The sequence below is a fragment of the Trachemys scripta genome, chromosome 1 (genome assembly GCF_013100865.1).
Source record: "Trachemys scripta elegans isolate TJP31775 chromosome 1, CAS_Tse_1.0, whole genome shotgun sequence".
NCBI lineage: Eukaryota > Metazoa > Chordata > Testudines > Emydidae > Trachemys > Trachemys scripta.
This window is the reverse complement of record NC_048298.1, coordinates 109238268-109256537: the sequence shown is the minus strand read 5'-3', so window position 1 is coordinate 109256537 and position 18270 is coordinate 109238268. Positions and strand designations below refer to the sequence as shown.

Sequence of the window (18270 nt, the reverse complement as noted above, 5' to 3'; positions counted from 1 at the left end):
TAAACACTCAATTTTAAAAGGCCTCCCTTATTCAGGTTAGCATAGCTGATAGCTGTGCTGAAATGGAGGGGCAGTCAAGAGGCACAGCCTGGGGGACAGCCCAGTTCTCAGGTAGAAGGGACCTACACCACTGTCAAAGAGTGGTCTGTTCAGATGTCATCTGCAAGCTGTTCTCTGTACAGGGAACCCTGCTCTTCCCACCCCCCCCCAAAAAAAAAACCCCACCACCCCCATGCAGCCCAGAGGAGAAACTAGAAAGGCGCAGGCTGAAGAACCAGAGTTTGGGTGCTATTCATTCCCTCCACCAGCACGTGGCCTGGGCTGACATTCCCTGTCAAAAGCACATGACAGCAGCTTGTAGAGATTAGAGTGTGGCATTTTCTATAAAACAGATGAGCTTTGTCTCTGTTTAATATTCTGCTGCCTTTAGAGCCACTATCACCCCCTCTCAGGGACTGGTTCCAATTAGTGTCATTTCAGCTCAGAGCTGGTTTAGCCTGAGGATTAGAATCCCCCCAGCCCCCTCCCCAAATCCCCTCTGACTCAAAAGCTTCCTGGGATCGAGGAAGCAACAGAATTCCTTCCCCTCCTAAATTGGACTCCAGCTTCACTCTCTCCCGACCTCTGAACCATACATGCCGGGGCCAGGGAAGTAGTGGGTGAGAATGTGACAGAATGACCCCTGGCTCTCTACTTGGGAGCAAGGGGAATGGATCTCCCCTTACAGAGACCCCCAACCTAGAGGAACAAACCCCATTAGAAGCCACAGTGTCTGGAGGCTGCTGTCAGGAAATGTGTGGTGGACCGTTTCACTTACCTTGCCCCAAGAAGAGACAGAAGGCCAGCTGGCACCAGCAGAAATGGGAAATGTTGTTCTGATGGGCTGATCCATGATTCAGTGCTATAGCTTATCATGACATTCTTTGTCACTCAGGGGTTCTTTGAACAGCCTGTTAGCAGTGACTCAGTATGGACTTCTGCAGGTTTAATAACGTTAGACAAAGGTACAGACAGCCCCAACGATGTAGTAAGTCATTCCTAATTTATCCACTTGGGGCTAAAATCTGCCCTCAGATAAACTGGTCAAAGGAAGCTACATGCACATGCCCCAGGAGCAGACAGTGAGTGGGGCAGGAGATTTGGGTTTTTATTCCCAGGTTTAATCTTGAGCAAACAATCTGTGCCTTAGTTTCCCCATTGTCTTTAAAATGAAGACAACACCTACAACCCCGTAGTGCTAATTCACTCTGAGTCCTTAGGAACATCAGAGAAAGAGATGCTATAAAAGTCTGATTGCTGAGGGCACAGTGCGGCCATGCGAGTGCAGAGACAGCTTCAACAATGAATATTCTGCTCTCGTTTCTTTTCAAAGCCAAGGGGCAGCTGTAGTGACCAAACTGCAGCATCAGAAAGTCAGGTTCAGGAGCAGCCTCACATCTTTTTCTATGGACTGCAGCCCAGCAGGAACCAGCTTGGGCTCCCAAGGGAAGGGAAAACAAGCAGTGTCAGCATAAGTACCTGACATTGGCAGGTGTGGTAGGTAAGAAGACGTGAGCAACAATGTCTGCTATAACCCTCAGGGAGAGAAGGGAGCTTTTATGAGTGGCAGCTTTGGAGGAACAGGAAAGGCAGTGCTTTACATCTTAAAATGCTGCCTGAGTCTCCCCCTCCCACCCAGTTATCAACTGCTCTGAGATTTGTTGGTAGTCTTTTTTTTTTTTTTAAATGTGAATTTAGTACTGATGAAAAGCTGCTGGATCAACAGACAAGCTCACTGGTTATCCAGAGAACAGCTCCAGGAATGACAAGAACAAGCTTCCCAAAATATACCTTGAGGAATCACCTTTAAGTATGAATGTGTAAGATCAGTTCTCAGCTTTAGTGCTGAAACTGTCAACCAAAGCACTGTCAGTCATGAGAACACCCGCCTACTAGAAATAGATTGCGACGACCACCGCCTCATTTCACAGAGGCTGTTTAACAGACAGCAGACGCTAACTGTCACTTTGGATCTAGTCTGGATTCAAAACAGAGACCTCCAGCTTGAAGGGCTTCCTATTCCATTACCAATCCCCTGAACTATCCAGGCCTCCGTCCTCTTGGCATGTTTAGCATTAGAAAGAATTAAAGACAACCAAAGAAGTGAAATTTAGTTCACCTTTAAAAGCAGCTGGGCCTTGTGGACTTTGCTTAATTTCATCCTTCAAACCTTCTCTGCCCTTTTAAAGACAAAGGAAGATTTAGGACGAGCGCCAGGGAATGTACTAGCATTAAGATCAGTTACATGGCGAACTGTTTCAGAAGGGTTTAGAAGAAAGAGGTGAATCCCATCATGTGAGACTAAAAACTGGCTTGAGCAAAACATTACAGCATAGGAAATAGTCCTCCATTGGTTCATGGGACAGATAAGATGACATCACTTCTAATTTCATAATTCAATAGTTATATGCAGACAGTTACATTAAGGAATGGGAAATCCCAGACAGCTGCCCAGCTGGTTTTCCAGGTGCTCTTATAAATGACCTTGAGGACATTTTTCCAGATGGCATGACCTTAGCTGATTACAGTTCAACGCTTTGCCTTTGTGAGAAGCACTTCTTCAGTCCCACCACTCCAGATTCCATAGGAAGACTATTTAGGAGACAAAATACACGCACAGCAAGGGCAGTTGCTATTTTAAGAATGTACTTTATACAAAATAACCAATTCATATGGAAATAAATCTACAGACCTCCAAGGATCAAGCTTTTAAAAAAGTTCTTAAAAAAATTACCCAACACACAGTATTAAACTAACTATTGAGGTAACTGTCGCTCTCGGGGAACAAAGGGAATCAGCAGACCAAGACAAAATATACACAATATAAAAATAAATAGCATTCCCCTTTCCAGTATCGACCAGGAAAGTTCACACAGCTTTGCAGCAGCAGGAGAGAGAAGAATCCCTGACACTGTGCTCCATGGGCAGGGCGAGGCAGGGAGGACTAAGACCAGGGCTTTCCAGGAGCAGTGGAGAAGGCATTAGAGTGAGGTACCTGAGCCCCAGCTGGGGAGAAGGGACGCACATGGGAAGTTAGGGGAGGAATTCATCAGGCGCCATTCTCAAATTGGATGCTTTTAGGACATCAAATACAACTTTCCAATATGGGTCTGCTGAGCTGTGTAGTAGGTCCTATGTGAGTTTGCCCCTGGTGTAAACTTGGTGTAATGCAGCACAGGCGGAGAGTTCTGTCATCCAGCCAAATGCTGCAGTGCAGAGCCCTGCATGAGTCAGATCCCCGGAATACGTAGCTTTATACGTTTATTTTCGTATACGGTTTATTTTCACAGCTTGGTGTGGGAGGTCTCTGCTGCGGCAGCAACTTGCAGTCCTGTTGCCCAGGAGCAGTTACAGTTGTTTGACAAAGGCCAGGGTCCTGTGCCCAAGGCCACTGGACCCCACCCTTCTCCCAACAAATAGCAGCCTTACCTAGAAAGAGAAAGGCCCCATCTTTCCCCAAACAGACAAATTACATTCTTTACAAACTTACAATAATACAATCCCCAGCATGACCCAGCTTCAGAAAAATGGAGACTGGCAAAGGATTTCCCCAACTCCTCACTCGATGTAAAGTCAAACTGTACCAGGCTCCCGGGCATGCAAACACACTGTATGCTCCTAACTGCACCGGGAAGAGGAGCAGTGCAGAGCAGTGTGTGTCAGCAGTCGCCAGGAGTCACCCTTCCACACACCCATTTGAAACGAGCCTACAGGAAAGTTCCTGACTGGTTCCTCTCCCCTCTGAAGATGCATGTAGACAGAGAGCATGCAAGGGTAACCGAAATGCATCGGAGACAAGTGCCTTCTGACTGAAAAAAGCCAGAGTGGCTCCGGGGAAGGCTCTTCAGTAGCAGATGGCAGCTAGCTCACCTAACTTACATTAAATTCAATAAAGGGCTAGACTTTAAAAGGTCCCTGCTTTCCTGCCAAAGGGATCCAGGCATAATTTGTACTGCAGTAATGGCCCCACACCCGGCCAGCATCCCTTCTAATGATGGACCCAGCTCTCTCGTTCCCTTCACACAGCTGATCTGTCTCTCTTCCCTTGACATCTGGGACTGGCCCCATCACTGATTTGCGCCCATTCCATTTGCATTTTCAAAAGGAGGAAGAACTTCATCAATGGAGATGCAGATGACTGGAATGTGATGACGCAAATCCAAACCAATATGCTGTAAATAGTGTTGTCTACAACATCCCACCACTTCTTTAATACTGCCAGTGAACACGGTAGTGACAGGAAGGGGGGCTGCCCCAAGGGATGTAGCATCATGCAGCTCATTAAACCCAACGCAGGCACTGAAAACACACTTGGATCCTGATTCTCAGTTCCACCAAACACACACTGCCCTGGCTTCCCACACACAGGGGACTGATTAGCCCAGCTCTCACCAGGAGAGTTCTTATTCAAAGGCATTTGGAAAAGCAGAGAGGGTTTTTTTCCTGATTGGTGGGGTGGAGAGTGGAGGGAACAAGAATGGTAGGTTCATTATGTGCCAGTTAAAAGTATTTTCCTTCCGCATGGGCGGCAGGGGTCCTGCAAAGCTGGAATGTGCTTTACCCCATCTGTATGTTAAACAGATACAGATGGGGAAAGGCTGGAAGGTCAGTGTTTGAGACGCCTTTTCGGTTACAATATGCACAAGCTATTAAGCCCATCACATGACCTGCAGCTGCAACAACACTTTCATGACCTGCCATCTCAATCTCAGCTTTAGAGAGAGGGCACAGTGCTCACACACCTGCTGTTCAACCACTAGTGCTGTGTGCATAAAGCAGAATGGGAAATACACAGCAGCAGCCCTCCACACCAAAGGGCTGAAGTAAAGTTTTTACAGGGCGGTTTTATTAAACTAGATCCAGCTGCACCGCTGCTATGCAGTAGGAACCACTAGCATCCATACAAGTGCCACTGTTCATTCTCTGAAGTACTCTGGGGATGATGGGAACTGCAGGTTTAGCACTAAATATGACTTCATTCTGCATCTTCTCCTCACCTAACCACGTTCTTTGCATGCCCCAAAGTCAGAGTATTGTTGCACAGTGACTGAAAGGCAGCACCTTAGAGAGGTGTCTCCCCACCGCCAACTGGAAACAGGATGAGGTCATAAAGGATATGGAAACAATCCTGGCTGGGCATAAAGACACAGCTAATGACCTACAGATTATGAAGGGACTGAATAGCAGAAGGGAAAATACAACAGGTTATTGTCTAATTACTGCCTTTTTCATTTTAAACGGAGGAGGGCCTGCGGTGTGAAGGAAGAAAAGCTGCAGGAAAGCTTGCATTCATCAGCAACATGGAAGACATTCTCTCCATAGTTAAGGCCGTGACTAGTTTTCTGTTAAACCATTCATTTTGATACCCCTCCTAGCCTCCAAGAAGCTAGCTTTGCAAAAATTATACTAATCCACTTGAGATTTCTCACACATGGTGCTCCTATGTCAGAGATATGTTTCAGAAAATCGGGGGAGTCATACAGCAAGGTGTCAATCAGATGCGACCACTTGACACCAAAAAACATAAGTTTGCTTTTCCAAAAAAGGTTCCTCACACTTTCTGGAGTTATCAAACAGCTCAGCTAGAAACTCCAAATTTGGTTTACTATATTGTCCTGATTGAGGGCTGGTGCCTTGATTATTTTTGGGTGGTTTGGTCGGTTCATTTTGAAGTTACTTCTTATGTTTTTACTGGCCCTCCATGGAGTTCATAAACTCCACACTGCATTGGATTAAGCTTAATCACTGCACAGCCACAGGTTGCAGACTTCTTACACTCAAGTTTATAAGGGCAGTCCAACATCCTTGGGGCTCCACCACATATTACTCACAGAAAAATGAAACAAAACAAATGAAACAAAAAAGTCCAAGGGTCTGTCGTAGTTTTTACAGCCATGAGGATCAGTTTGAAACCTATGTCATGTGTGTTGGTGGTCACAAGATCTTTCAGCACAGTATCTATTCTAAATATTATATAGCCTTGTTTTTACCCCACATTGGTAATTATAGCAAAACCTGTTCTCTGCACCTGAAGTAGTGTAGCTACAAAAAGTTTCCACATATCACTGGTTTAATATGCTTTCTAAAGAGGGATTACTTATTGTTCATTTGTATTACAGTAGTGCTTAGGGGCCCAATCAGGAAGAACTGCAACCCACTGTACATCTGATACAGAAGTTTTTAAGGTCAGGCTTGACAAAGCCCTGGCTCGGATGATTTAGTTGGGAATTGGTCCTGCTTTGAGCAGGGGGTTGGACTAGATGACCTCCTGAGGTCTCTTCCAACCCTGATATTCTATGATCTGCTAAAAACCTTACTGATGTGTAGCAGTGATAAAATTCAAATGCTCAAGAGTCAGGAAATTTTAAAGTAAAGTTACAATTCTCTCACCGATGCATGGAAAAAAATACCCTGTCAATATTCATAAAGAGCTACTCCCTATTCTCTTTAAAACCCTCCTTAAAAACCTCTCTGCAAAGATGCCTAAAATCACTCCTGCCTGGCATTGGCTAGGCAAGTGGTGAGCTGTAACTTCTGCTTTTCCACTAATCTTTATTCTTTTTATTGTTCCTTCATTCTCCTAGTCCACTCTGACTCTGTTTTTTCCCACCTGTTGTATCCTGTCTATTATGTAGAGTGTGAGCTCTCAGGGGCAAGGCTGTTTTCTTTATTATTTGGCTGTACAGTGCCTCAAGGGCTGGGGGAATCCCTGAGTGGGATTCCTAGGCAATACTGTAATAGAAATAACAATTTATGAACAAACTGTTTGAAAAGCTGGAGATTCAGAGTTAAGATTCCACAAACAATTCTGTCCCAGAACACCCTACTCCTGTTACTGTAGCCAATCATGATTCCTGTTATATATTTCCAATATAAGCCAGGTGCCCCAGAGTTGTAAGTAGACATTTTAGCCCTGGGGCCAGAAAGCATATTTGCGCCCCCTGCCTTTTTTTCCCTGGCATTTCTCTGCCCCATTTTTCTGCCCCCGTGGCTTTGCGCCCTGGGCAGCTGCCCCACCCTGGTTACGGCCCTGATGTGCCCCGTTACAGCAGCCCATAATCCAATAACATACTAACTCCATGCTACATAAGAGCCGTCACCTACAGACCTTCCTAGAATGGAGTTAGCTACTCCATCCTGTCTCTTGTTCATTGGATACAGATCACCCTTGTCCCTCCTCCCTCCCACATTTCCACTAGGTCAAGAGACTTTGATCTCTCACACTCTGTGTATGGTGTTCAAACACTCAGCATTATCTACCATTCCACAACCCTCTCTAAGGAGAGAGCACAAACCACACTAGTCTCATCATATGCAGCTCTGCCCCTTTTTGATGTGGGGCTGACATCGGACCCTCCATTTACACTGAGATCTCCACTCGAACCCCATTTCCAATACTAGTACTAACTGCAGATGCAAGTGCTTTATCTCATTCTCTACAATTTACAAACCCTCCTATCCTACAAAGATAAAGAGGAGTTTACAGGAAGTACTTTAAATATTTGGTATAGCTGCCACCTTACATCCTATACAGGGCCCGGGTCGTACTGGAGTAGGGGTTGTTTGTAGAATCTGAATTCAATTTCCAGAGTTTCAGATGTTTGGCCATAAAATTATATTTAGAGTTTCTTGGTTGTTAAATGTGCTCTTTTGTTTTAGTTTTTTTTATATCCACAATGAACCAAAGGTTTTTGAATAGGAATAATTGCTGTATTTAAAACTTTCCCTGCCAGCCAGGTTTATTATCTGGGAATGTGGCCACACATGCACACTTCACTTTTTATAAATACTTGACACTGTTTCAGTACTTCCATTCAGTGAATGGGACTAAGCCTCTCTCTCAGAGGGAAGAGATTGCCCAACTCCCATTCATTCCAGCGGTTAGCTGCAGCTCCATTTCCTGTGTTCTAGCCCAGCGGTTCTCAATAGGGGTCTGTGAGCCATTTGCAGGGGGTCCGCAAAGCAGGGCCTGCTTTAGATTGGCTGGGGCCCAGGGCAGAATGCTCAGAGCCCCGAGCGCTGGCACCCCGTGGCAGAAGCCTCGAGCCCCTCCAATAGCAGGGCTGAAGCCCAAAGCCATGTGGCCCCCACCCATGGGGTTAAAGCCTCAAGCCATGGTGCCCTGTGGGGCAGAAGCCCTGAGCCCCAGTGCCCTGTGGCTGAAGCCCAGAGCTCCTCTCCCCTCCCCCCCCCGCACTCCCCCAGGCCGTGGAGTGTTTATAGCATGTTGGGGAGGAGGGGGGCTCTGAAAGAAAAAGGTTGAGAACCCCTGTCCTAGCCTACACCACACTGCCAAGGATAGCTGCTCCCTGTCTGCTGAACAGAATAAAGACTAATTAAAACTGACACTTTACTAACGTGATGTTCCATGTAATTAGATATTCAAATAATTTATACTAATTTTCCTCGGAGTTGTATGAGGGCTTGGGGTCGGGCATAAGCCAAATAATCAGGGCACTGCTATAAGCAGAGGGCAGACAATTCACAGATTGACTTCAACATGGAGTAAGAAGAGTTGCATTTTAGAAACACACTTGCCACTCAATGCCTATTTGATTCTAGTGTGAATACCACTGCAAGTGTGTGTGTCTGGGTAGCAGAGTACACTGACGCTTAAACTCCTGTTAAGTTTGTGGGCCCAGAGTTAGGGAAATGCCTGGAACCTGACAAAACACTACTAGAGGTAAACAGTATCACAGCAGCAGACCAGCCAGAGTTACTAGGAAGAGTGGCATACACTAAAACATTATTCTTTCCTCATCCGGACAGCTTCAAGAATTTTTGTTTTTAATCCAGCAAGTTTCTGAAGCTCACAAAAGCTGTGGATAAAAGAAGTAACAGGACAGTCACAGGTGCTGGGCAGGGATGCTACATGCAGCTCTGCTGATGCATCGCAGTCCTATCCAGCAGCATGCCTTATACCAACACCATCAGGCCACCAATGTAGCAACACCTTCCCTTCTCGCCCCACAGACCTAGTCCTGTCTCCAAGGCTCACAGTTGTGCCTGCTTGGTGGCTTTACAATGTGGACAAATACCTGCTTCTAACGGGCAAGGATAAGACCCCACCAAACTCATTTAATTTGTAATCAAAGCTAGATTTAAACGTAAGTTCTAGCAGGAAAGACTAGTGCATTAACCCGAGGCATTCTTGCCCCACTCCACAACCTCCACTGTGCCCCTTAACCACTCTAGCTAGAAGAAATAATTTCTGATTCACATTTATCTACTAATTTACAAAACGTCCAAAGCTGGTGTCACAGGTTGACAACTTGTTCGCGTTGCATCAGACAGACCCTCCCTAAAGCAGCTCCATTTCCTATTTCACATGAAATAGGGAGTTCTCAGAATTTAAGAGGGACTCTGTTTCTGCTTTGCTTTCACCAAAGATGACAATAGTCAAGTTACACTGAGAGAAAACCGGGGATATCTCTATTCCTGTCTCCTTTCTAAGGGGTATTATATGCTAGCACAATTACTTGTTCCAATAAAGACAACACCTCCATGATACCACTCCATGTTTCTTCCTCCAAACTGCATTGGCTTCACCTAAAGAGGACTACGGTACAAATGAATAATTAGCCACTTGCTGGTACCCAGATGACTCATACCAGAAATGCCTAAGAGGACAATGCTATGAGAGACTTTCAGTTCCTGGTCCTGGTTTCCTTGTTCCCCATGATGGCAGGAGGTGGAAGTGCACTCAACTACTGAGTGGAAGAGGAGAGTGCCATGCTTTGCTCCTGAGCAGTCCCTGTGATCAATTACAGGGTTGTGTCTTAGCTCTAGAGGACTGGAAGGAAGGGGAGGAATAGAAAGTTGCAAAGTTCCCATCTCTCCCGCTGCCCTGCCCTGAAAGATTTGTGTGACATGATTGTAAACAGTTAAGGATCACCCCAGTGCTACGTCCACTACAAGCTGGGTCCCATCCCTCCCCCATTATGTACAATACATTCACCAACAACAGAAATTTATTAAAAAAGGCAACAGGTAAATTCTGTAAACTGGATCCAGCTCCAAACACACACGTTAATACTACAAGTAAATTCCATCGTTGTCCCTCTTCCACCCTGAAAAATATACCTGAGTTTAGCAGTTCATGACAGTTTCGATCTCCCCCTCCCAACCCAAACCCTGAATGAGACACACTCTCCAGTCATGACAAGCCACTAGTTTGAGATACATCCTCTGCGCTGTTGAGATCAGCCATACAGCCGGTAGCCAGGGACCCAGGACTATCCCATGTTTAAACACACACAAGAGCCATCAAGGCAGTGTGTTCCACTGGACCCTGGAAGCTACATGCCGCTGGGGAGAGGGGGAAGGTAGGAGGCCTATGTCCTCCTTCCCCCATGTCCAAATCACGTGTGGCTTTCATCTCCTTGGGGTTCTTCCTTCCTTGGACTAGCTCTGGAAGAGGAAGAACAAAAGTTGCACTGTTATTTGCTTAAATAAGGAGTTTTATAAAGAAAAGGCTCCATCATTTACACAGTACAACTACTTCAACACGAGTGACGGGACAGGTGTTGTCCCAGGTATAACCTACAGTCAGGGATTCAGCTACGAACATCAGGAGAGTCTTGTTTCCTCCCCACCAGAATTGCTCCATTTCCCTCTTTCCCCCAACCCACTTCCAAATATTTCACTTCTTTAATTAGTGAAAAGAGAAAAGTTCTCATCCGAACTCTGCTCTTCGCTGGCTCTTACTTGATCCAGAGGCAATGCTGATGGTTTTTGTGGTGGCAGCTCCTCCCGGGATGTGGTTGCTGTAGGCACCTTTGGGAAGGGTGCTTGGGTCTGGTGTATTTGCATTCTGGAACCACGTTGAATAAAAGGACAGTTTTAGCACAAAAACAGCAAGAATAAATCTCATCTGCATAGTGTGTACAGATTATTTACAGACAAATATGTATTCTAATTACACTCAATCTAGACCCGCCCCTCTCTCTGGATTCCCCCACACCAGGCCATGGCCCCACCCTCAAGCCAGGTTTTTTTGGTGCATTTGTCTTTGGGTGGGAGGCCAATTCTTAAAGCAGCAGCATTTTCTATGCTGGAATGAAAAGTGACATTGAAATGGCAGGAAGGATTGGTTTCCTCTGTGAAAATTTGGGGTAGGGGGCTTCCCCCATTGCTCAGGAGACATGTAAAACTGGACAAAACAATAGACATGTTCTGATTGGTAAGATAAAGCATTGGTAAAGGGATGGACAAGACAGCCTGGTCGGTCTCTCTCATTTCTATTACTGTGCTCTTTAAAAGACTGCCATGAAATTCTCCCTAAGTTTTGGAGACGCCTGACCTATGACAGCAGAACTATTTTGTCAATTTGTTCTTCCTACCAGCACCTTGGATTTCAAATCTAGACCTTTTCCAAGAGTACCCAACACTCATCACGTCCCCCAATTTCCCCCCCTTCTTGTGGAAAACAATCTTACCCCGGTGGTCTGTACATGTCCTGGGCCGCCCCCATGCCACCTCCGCTGCCTCTCTGCTCCATCAGTAGGGCCTGAAAGTGACCCATGTTCTCTTCCCGGCAGCGGTACAGGGGTCCCTCCTGAGTGAGGCCATTGGCTTGGCTCGTGGCTGGATGACGAGACAGGTGAGCGTTCACTGGTGATCCATAGGTCCTGTGCTGGAAATGACTGGCTGGATGCCGAGATGCATAAGGAGACCCTGTCTGCAGCATCACCCCATGGGGAGGGAAAGCTGATGGACCAAATCCGATCCCAGAACTCAGAGGCGGGGGGAGAGCCCCATATAGAAACTCCCCTGCTGCCACCGAGCTCTGCCTCTTGGTGGCTGCATTATGGTTGTCCAAATCAAGAAACTCTTTGGGACTCTCTGGCCTCTCCTGGGATTCGTCTGACTTCTCATCTTCAGGCCCTGGATCCTGCCCATCGCCTGGAGGAACCTCTTTGGCGCTTGCCACGTCCATTCGGTTTGGGGACGCCAGGGCAGTGCTGAATGCCTCGCAGCCCTGCAGACTACCCACATTCCCCCTGTCTGAGAAAGAAGGCCTGGCCAGAGGTGGGTGGGCGGGCGGATGCCCACCAGGGTTGGCCTGGGGGTGGAGAGGCCTTTGCCAGTCTGAGTAGCCTTGTGGACAAGTGTAGTATGGAGGTCGCTGGTAGTGGTGGTAGGACGGTGGAGGTTGTGGCTGATAGGGATATGGCACCCCCTGATGGGGGCGATACCGAGGAAAGACACCGGGATGGGTGTTATTATGCTGAAAGCCCTGAGTGGGGAAATGCTGTGGATGGGACACAGAGGGAGGCTTCCCTCCCATCATAGGGCTGAACCCCTGCAGTCCTGGATTGATATGGTAACGTGTGGCCGAATTTGGATACTCCAAACCAGGCATGTAGAGAGGGGGAAACTGGCTTGGAGCCCCCCCGACTGAGCCTCCATCCACACCAGGAGTACTGGTGCTCTGTCCCATACAAGGCACAGCGACCTCTGACAAAGTCTTCCCCCCAGGACAAAGGGGCTTCTCCAAGATGTTAACAGCCAGTCCTTTCCCCTCATTGCCACTGGAGGGTCCTTCACCTACAGCCCCATTTTCAGGCCCAGGCCCTCTCTCAGATGCTGTCACAAGGTCTCTCACGCACGCCTGGCCTGGCGGGCCAGCGTAGGTGCTCTGTGCCGGCCAGGCACTCTTGCTCTGCATTGCCTTCGGGTCATTTTTAGTTCCAGAGTCATCTCCCTCCCGCTCCCGCGGCAAGCTCCGTCTGGTGCAGTCCATCTGTAAGGGGGGGTTGGAATGAGGTAGCAGTTTGGGGTACGTCCCTTCTGGAACACTGATGCACTGAGCCTTCTCTTCTACTCCAGGTGGGGGCTCCACTGCAAAAGGGGAAGTGGAAAGAATTAAAAAAAAAAGAATCACAACTTTGTTCGATTTCACAAAGTAGACTTTTTTTTCCACTAAAGCACATTTGCCAGTTAGTAATTCCTGTCACTTTAACCACATCTACCAAATATCCCCAGGATCTAGATTCAGCCGGAAGAACATCAGTCCCTCTCTTTCCCTCCCACCCATCTCCTTCTTCATGTCCCTGATATCCATTCCTGCTGTTGTCAGCCCAAAGTCACTGCACTCACCTCTTGAACAACTATATTTAACTATTTCTTTCCATAGCTGTCATGTTACCTTGGCTGTTTGCGGATAACGGTCACTAGCCAGCTTGTAGGTCAGTGGCTTAAATGTTCAGTGTTGGTTGCCAGCCAGCACATTTTCCATGCTGGGAACCACCACCAACAAAGCTACTAGTGGTCCAGAGGCGGTAGGTGAATCCTGTTTAATAATTAGAGAAGACCCCGACAAAACAGCTTTCCAGATCATGCATTGAAGACGCACGTCAACACACTGCAAATTAAAGTCAATGCTAACACTTTGGGGAAATCAACTTTTACATAAATTCCAAGTAAACTCTTGAAATGTTATGTACTATTATTATTGGTCCTATGGTAATGCCCAGTAGGATCAGGGTTCTTGGTGTGATGTGGAAAGGAAGATAAGATCCTAGCTTTAAAGAAGCAACAGAGGGTCCTGTGGCACCTTTAAGACTAACAGAAGTATTGGGAGCATAAGCTTTCGTGGGTAAGAACCTCTTACCCACGAAAGCTTATGCTCCCAATACTTCTGTTAGTCTTAAAGGTGCCACAGGACCCTCTGTTGCTTTTTACAGATTCAGACTAACACGGCTACCCCTCTGATACTTAGCTTTAAAGAGCTATCTGTAATCCAAAACCTAGAAGTTCTTGCTGCTTCATTTAAACTGATATTAAGTAAAATTTAATAAAAACCAAACACCAAAAAACAAATTGTTTATGCTTTAATAATAGTCTGATGATTTTAGATTTCTCTTTGAATTCTTGCATTTCTAATTATATAAATATAAAAAATTAAGTATATCTGGGTGCTTAGAAGCTGGTATAGCCAATATTTAACATGTTTAACTATGTATCAACATGTATTAAGCCAGTCTAAGTAGTTTGGGATCTAGCTTACAGTCTCTGCATGGGGCTCCAACACTGACTTTGTCACAAAATGACACCACCTTGCAAGCAAGAGAGCAGCTGTCAGTACTAGATGCATAAATGCTAAATTATAATTACATGCGACCATTCCTCCATCCCATTTCAATTTGGTGTAGGTGAAAAGAGTGGCTTGAGCTGCTTGGTATAGAAAAATAGTGAAATTTTCCTTTAATAACAACAACAGCCATTGACCAGTGAGGTGGGCAGTCTATCAAAAGTGAGTAAAACCGTGTATAATAGTGAGGGGGAAAGGTGTGGAAAAGAAAAACGGAAATGAAAAGTTAAACAACTCTGACAGTGACTGCTGGCCTCTTCAGACCAACAGCATTAAAATTACCTCGGTTGCTTTCTGGCTCCACTGTCTGACTGGCATCCTGAGAGTTTCCGTTACCCAAGACCGGTTTCGGAGGCTGCACATTTGCTGATGCGACATGGGCCAGCTGTGGGAAGGGGCCAGGCAGATGCGGGGGAGGAGGCTGACGGGGGTGGTAAGGCACACCCGGTGGGCACACGCGAGATGACAGCTGCTGGATGGCGATCATTTCTGGACTGTCCATCATGGAATCCCCACCTTGGCATCCTCTCTGAACTTGAGGGGGTCCCCCAAACACAGAGGCTGGAGGCTGCTGCATTCTCTGACCGGTGGTTTTACCAGGTGGTCTGATGTATCCTGAGGCAGGGACCCCATGAGGTAGGAAATTTGATTGCTCAGTCCACTGGCTGGGAGCCAGAGGTGGTCTTATTGCCCGAGGGTCCATCATGTGACTAAGAGCACGAGACTGCAAAGAAGGTCCTGTGCTCAACGGGGGCTTCTCGTCTGGCCCCAGGGAGGTCTGGTTTGTTGCACTGTGGCTTCCATTCCATGCAGCAGGATGCGCTCGATTTAGATATTTATATGGTCTATACATATGGCCTGGGGGGACCTCTGAGCTCTCAGGTGGTCTCATTGGAGGTCCATTGTGCCTTGGAGGAATAAATCCTTGCTGGAACTGCACTGGGGGGTACATACTGGCATCTGGGGGAGGGCCACTCATCCGCCCAAACTGCAGGGATCCAGGCCGTGGCCCCAGTGCAGAGACATGTGTTGGCCCTGCACACACCTGCTTCTCTGGTGCAGCCAGTCTGTGTCCTCTGTGTTCATTCAGTCCGACGGTAGACTGTGGGAGGGAGAGAAAGAGGCCAGGTTCAGTGAAAGAGTCACCACTTACTGGCACATGAAAAGCTACAAAGAGTAACAGGAGGAGACAGGAAAGAATCAGTGACTCACAGCATTTGACAGATCCCTCCTCAGGCAGAGGATGCCATTTGGCATTGTAACCAATGAATACAGCAGTCACTGACTCATACACCATGAGTACAGAAGGGCAGATCATGGCTCCCAGCTCTCTGGATCCACTCTATTTCTTCTAAGAGGCTAGAACATTGTACACATGAATTTCAGAGCAAGGCTCTTACCTGCATGGCAAAGTGCTGGTGCTGCTGAACTGGATCTCCAGGGTGGGGTTCTGGTACTCGCGGTGATCCATACAGTTTAGCTGGATCTGATCCCCGCAGAGGGCCAAATGTTCCTGGCACTGCTGGCCGCTGGAAAGAAAAACGAAAGCTGCTGTGAGACTCTGCAGAAGAGCAAAGCTGCTACAGATACTGGGCAGCCATGGATTGAGGTGCGTCTTAGCAGAATCAACAGGCTGTTTGAGTCTCTGACTGAATTCAGTTGCTTATTCCGAGGAGCTATGCTGGAAACTGTGGTGTACAATAATACAGCTCACTTGCCACAAAGTTACTCCTTCACACAGGGAACCAGAAGAAATATCCCAGCTATGAATCCTACAGACCAGGCCTTTATACAACTGCCAGACACCTAACTAGCTTGAGGCTAACAATAGACAGATTAGAGAGGAGCCCCCACCAGCTAGTTCCAGGACAATTCCCAGACCCTGACAGAGCCTGGATTAATTGAGAAGGTAGACTCTTCTGGAATTCCTACCAGGATGCTTGGTAGCTCCATCTTTCACATGAGCCTTTGGGACTAGAGTTCCAAGCAGCAGTCTTGTTCATTTTACTCGGCTTTTGCTTAGGAAGCTATAAGTAGCAACAGAGGCAATTGAGCAGTCTATCTGCAGACTCAGGAAGACAAAACTGTATCATCTTTGCAACCCTAAGAGCTAAAATGTTTGAGCTTAAAATCTGTAGAACTGAGGGCATAAGTCCCACCACTCACCAAAGAAAAGTGTTTTATTTACCATTGCCATGGGGACTTTTCAAGTCTTGCATGGATCACACCAGGAAGGAAGAATGGAGGCGTGAACCAAAGAAGGTTAAAAGGACACAGAGAAAACTATAGAGGGACAAAGAAGGAAAAGGGAGGAGGAAAAGAGAAATGAGAACCCATGTTCCACCACCAGTAAGAGGTTCCGATCATACAGTAGGGATTCTTCTAGGAACTTACAGGAGACAATTTTATTCTCGGGCCCTTCTCTGCATTTATAATCTGTGAAAAACCACAGAGGCCAGTCCTTACCATCTGGCCAGGATGTGGCACCTGGCTGGGCATTCCACCATAATGCAGTGGGCGAGGGAAGCCTTGGCCGTTGGAAGCGCCCACCTCCCGAGGGGGTTGCATTGTGCTGCCACTTGGTTCCTCTGCAGAGGAGGAAGATGAGGAGGAAACAGGAGCCCGGGGAGTAGCCCGGAATGGTGGTGGTTTCCCTCCATTCTCCAGGTGTTGCTGTCTCCTGCCTGATCCCTCAGGGTCTCTAGATCGGGTCCAAACATTGCCAGTGCTGGAGCGCCCGGTCCGACGGCTCCTCTTCTCCCGTTTCCCATCCACTCTGATCCAGAACTCCTCATCCGTGTCCCCATCTTCCCCAGGGAAGTGCTTCATCATTGCCCGGTGGAAGCATCTCTCCAAGTTGTATGCCATCTTGGTGTATTCTGTGTTCAAAACAAGAGAGGCAGGGAGACAGACCTTAATGGATAAAGATAATCAGGCAAAGTCAGATTGTCCTCTACTCTAAAGGCTCTGACTTCTCATGTTTATATAAATATCTTCCTTGGAGAAGCTAAATAGAAAGGTGAAGAGGGAAGGGCTGTTTGCAAACAGCCCACTCTGGGTTATGAATTCATCTGACTTGGTCAGTACTTGGACTGGAGACTTTCAAGAAACACAAGGTGGGTGAGGTAATATCTTTTATTGGGCCAACTTTTGTTGGTAACAGACACAAGCTTTTGAGCTACACAGAACTCTACTACATATCTGGGAGAGCGAGCATCATAGCACAATGGGACAGATTGTTTAGCACATTCAAGGTAGAGTGGCCCGTTGGCACCTCTGCAGTCATAGGACAAAAAGAGGGGGTTACTGGGTTACAGATTGTTGAAGTAAACCACAAATCCAGTGTCCCTGTTCAGTCCGTGATTTTTAGTGTCTAGCAGAGATATGAATTTAAGCTCCCAGGTTTGTCTTTTGAAAGTGTTGTGCAGGTTTCCTTCATGATGCAGTTTATTTTAAGACCACATCAAACTAACATCCCAAAATGGTTTAAAGGGAAATTATGTTGCTAGAAATGCCAACTCTCAAATTATACTTAAGATACTGGATCTGAACAGTCAGTCAGTAACAATCCTATGGTTAATTTTAAGAGTGGTGTCAACCTCCATGTCTTGGAGAAATTCTTATATTTTCCCAACTGGAATTCCACAGTAGTGTAATCTGGTTATTATATTCACTTTCTTGGACTGTTATTAAGCTTTGCTGTGCATTATAGAAAAAGGTGAAATTCTCTCTCTATAGTTTTGAAAGCACTTTCTGATCCTTGTGCACAGAACATGTTACACGGATGTCAGTCATCCCATGTGTGTTAATTCCACAGGAAAATTTGCTCAGATGTAGTTTCTTGGTTTTCAGAGGAGTCCATAAGAAGTAGAATGGCATGCCAGTGTCATCAAGAGAGTGACTCAGTGCAAATCACATGATAGTTGTTTCCTCTAGACCACTCCAGAATTTTCTTTGCAGCACACCACTACTGGAAAAAAATAGTTACTTGCCTTTCGTAACTGCTGTTCTTTAAGATGTGTTGCTTGTGTGTCCATTCCATTCCCATGCTGTGTGTGCGCACCCATGTGCGCGGTCATTGGAGATTTTTGCCTTAGCAATACCTGTAGAATTGGCTGCGGCGCCCCTTTGAGTGC

At 46.7% G+C, this 18270-nt stretch overlaps 1 protein-coding gene across 1 annotated transcript in view; it reads right to left on the bottom strand.

The window, feature by feature from the left end:
* Window positions 1–8244: 8244 nt before the first annotated feature.
* Window positions 8245–18270, bottom strand: part of LOC117882678 (cat eye syndrome critical region protein 2) — a 128061-nt gene continuing 118035 nt past the window's right edge. The window contains exons 14-19 of the mRNA XM_034781300.1: window positions 16601–17013; window positions 15535–15663; window positions 14417–15236; window positions 11478–12882; window positions 10747–10852; window positions 8245–10449 (exon numbers count right to left, since the gene is read on the bottom strand). Of these exons, the coding sequence (XP_034637191.1) occupies window positions 10444–10449; window positions 10747–10852; window positions 11478–12882; window positions 14417–15236; window positions 15535–15663; window positions 16601–17013 (2879 nt within the window). The 3' untranslated portion in view covers window positions 8245–10443. The remainder of the gene's footprint in view (window positions 10450–10746; window positions 10853–11477; window positions 12883–14416; window positions 15237–15534; window positions 15664–16600; window positions 17014–18270) is intronic.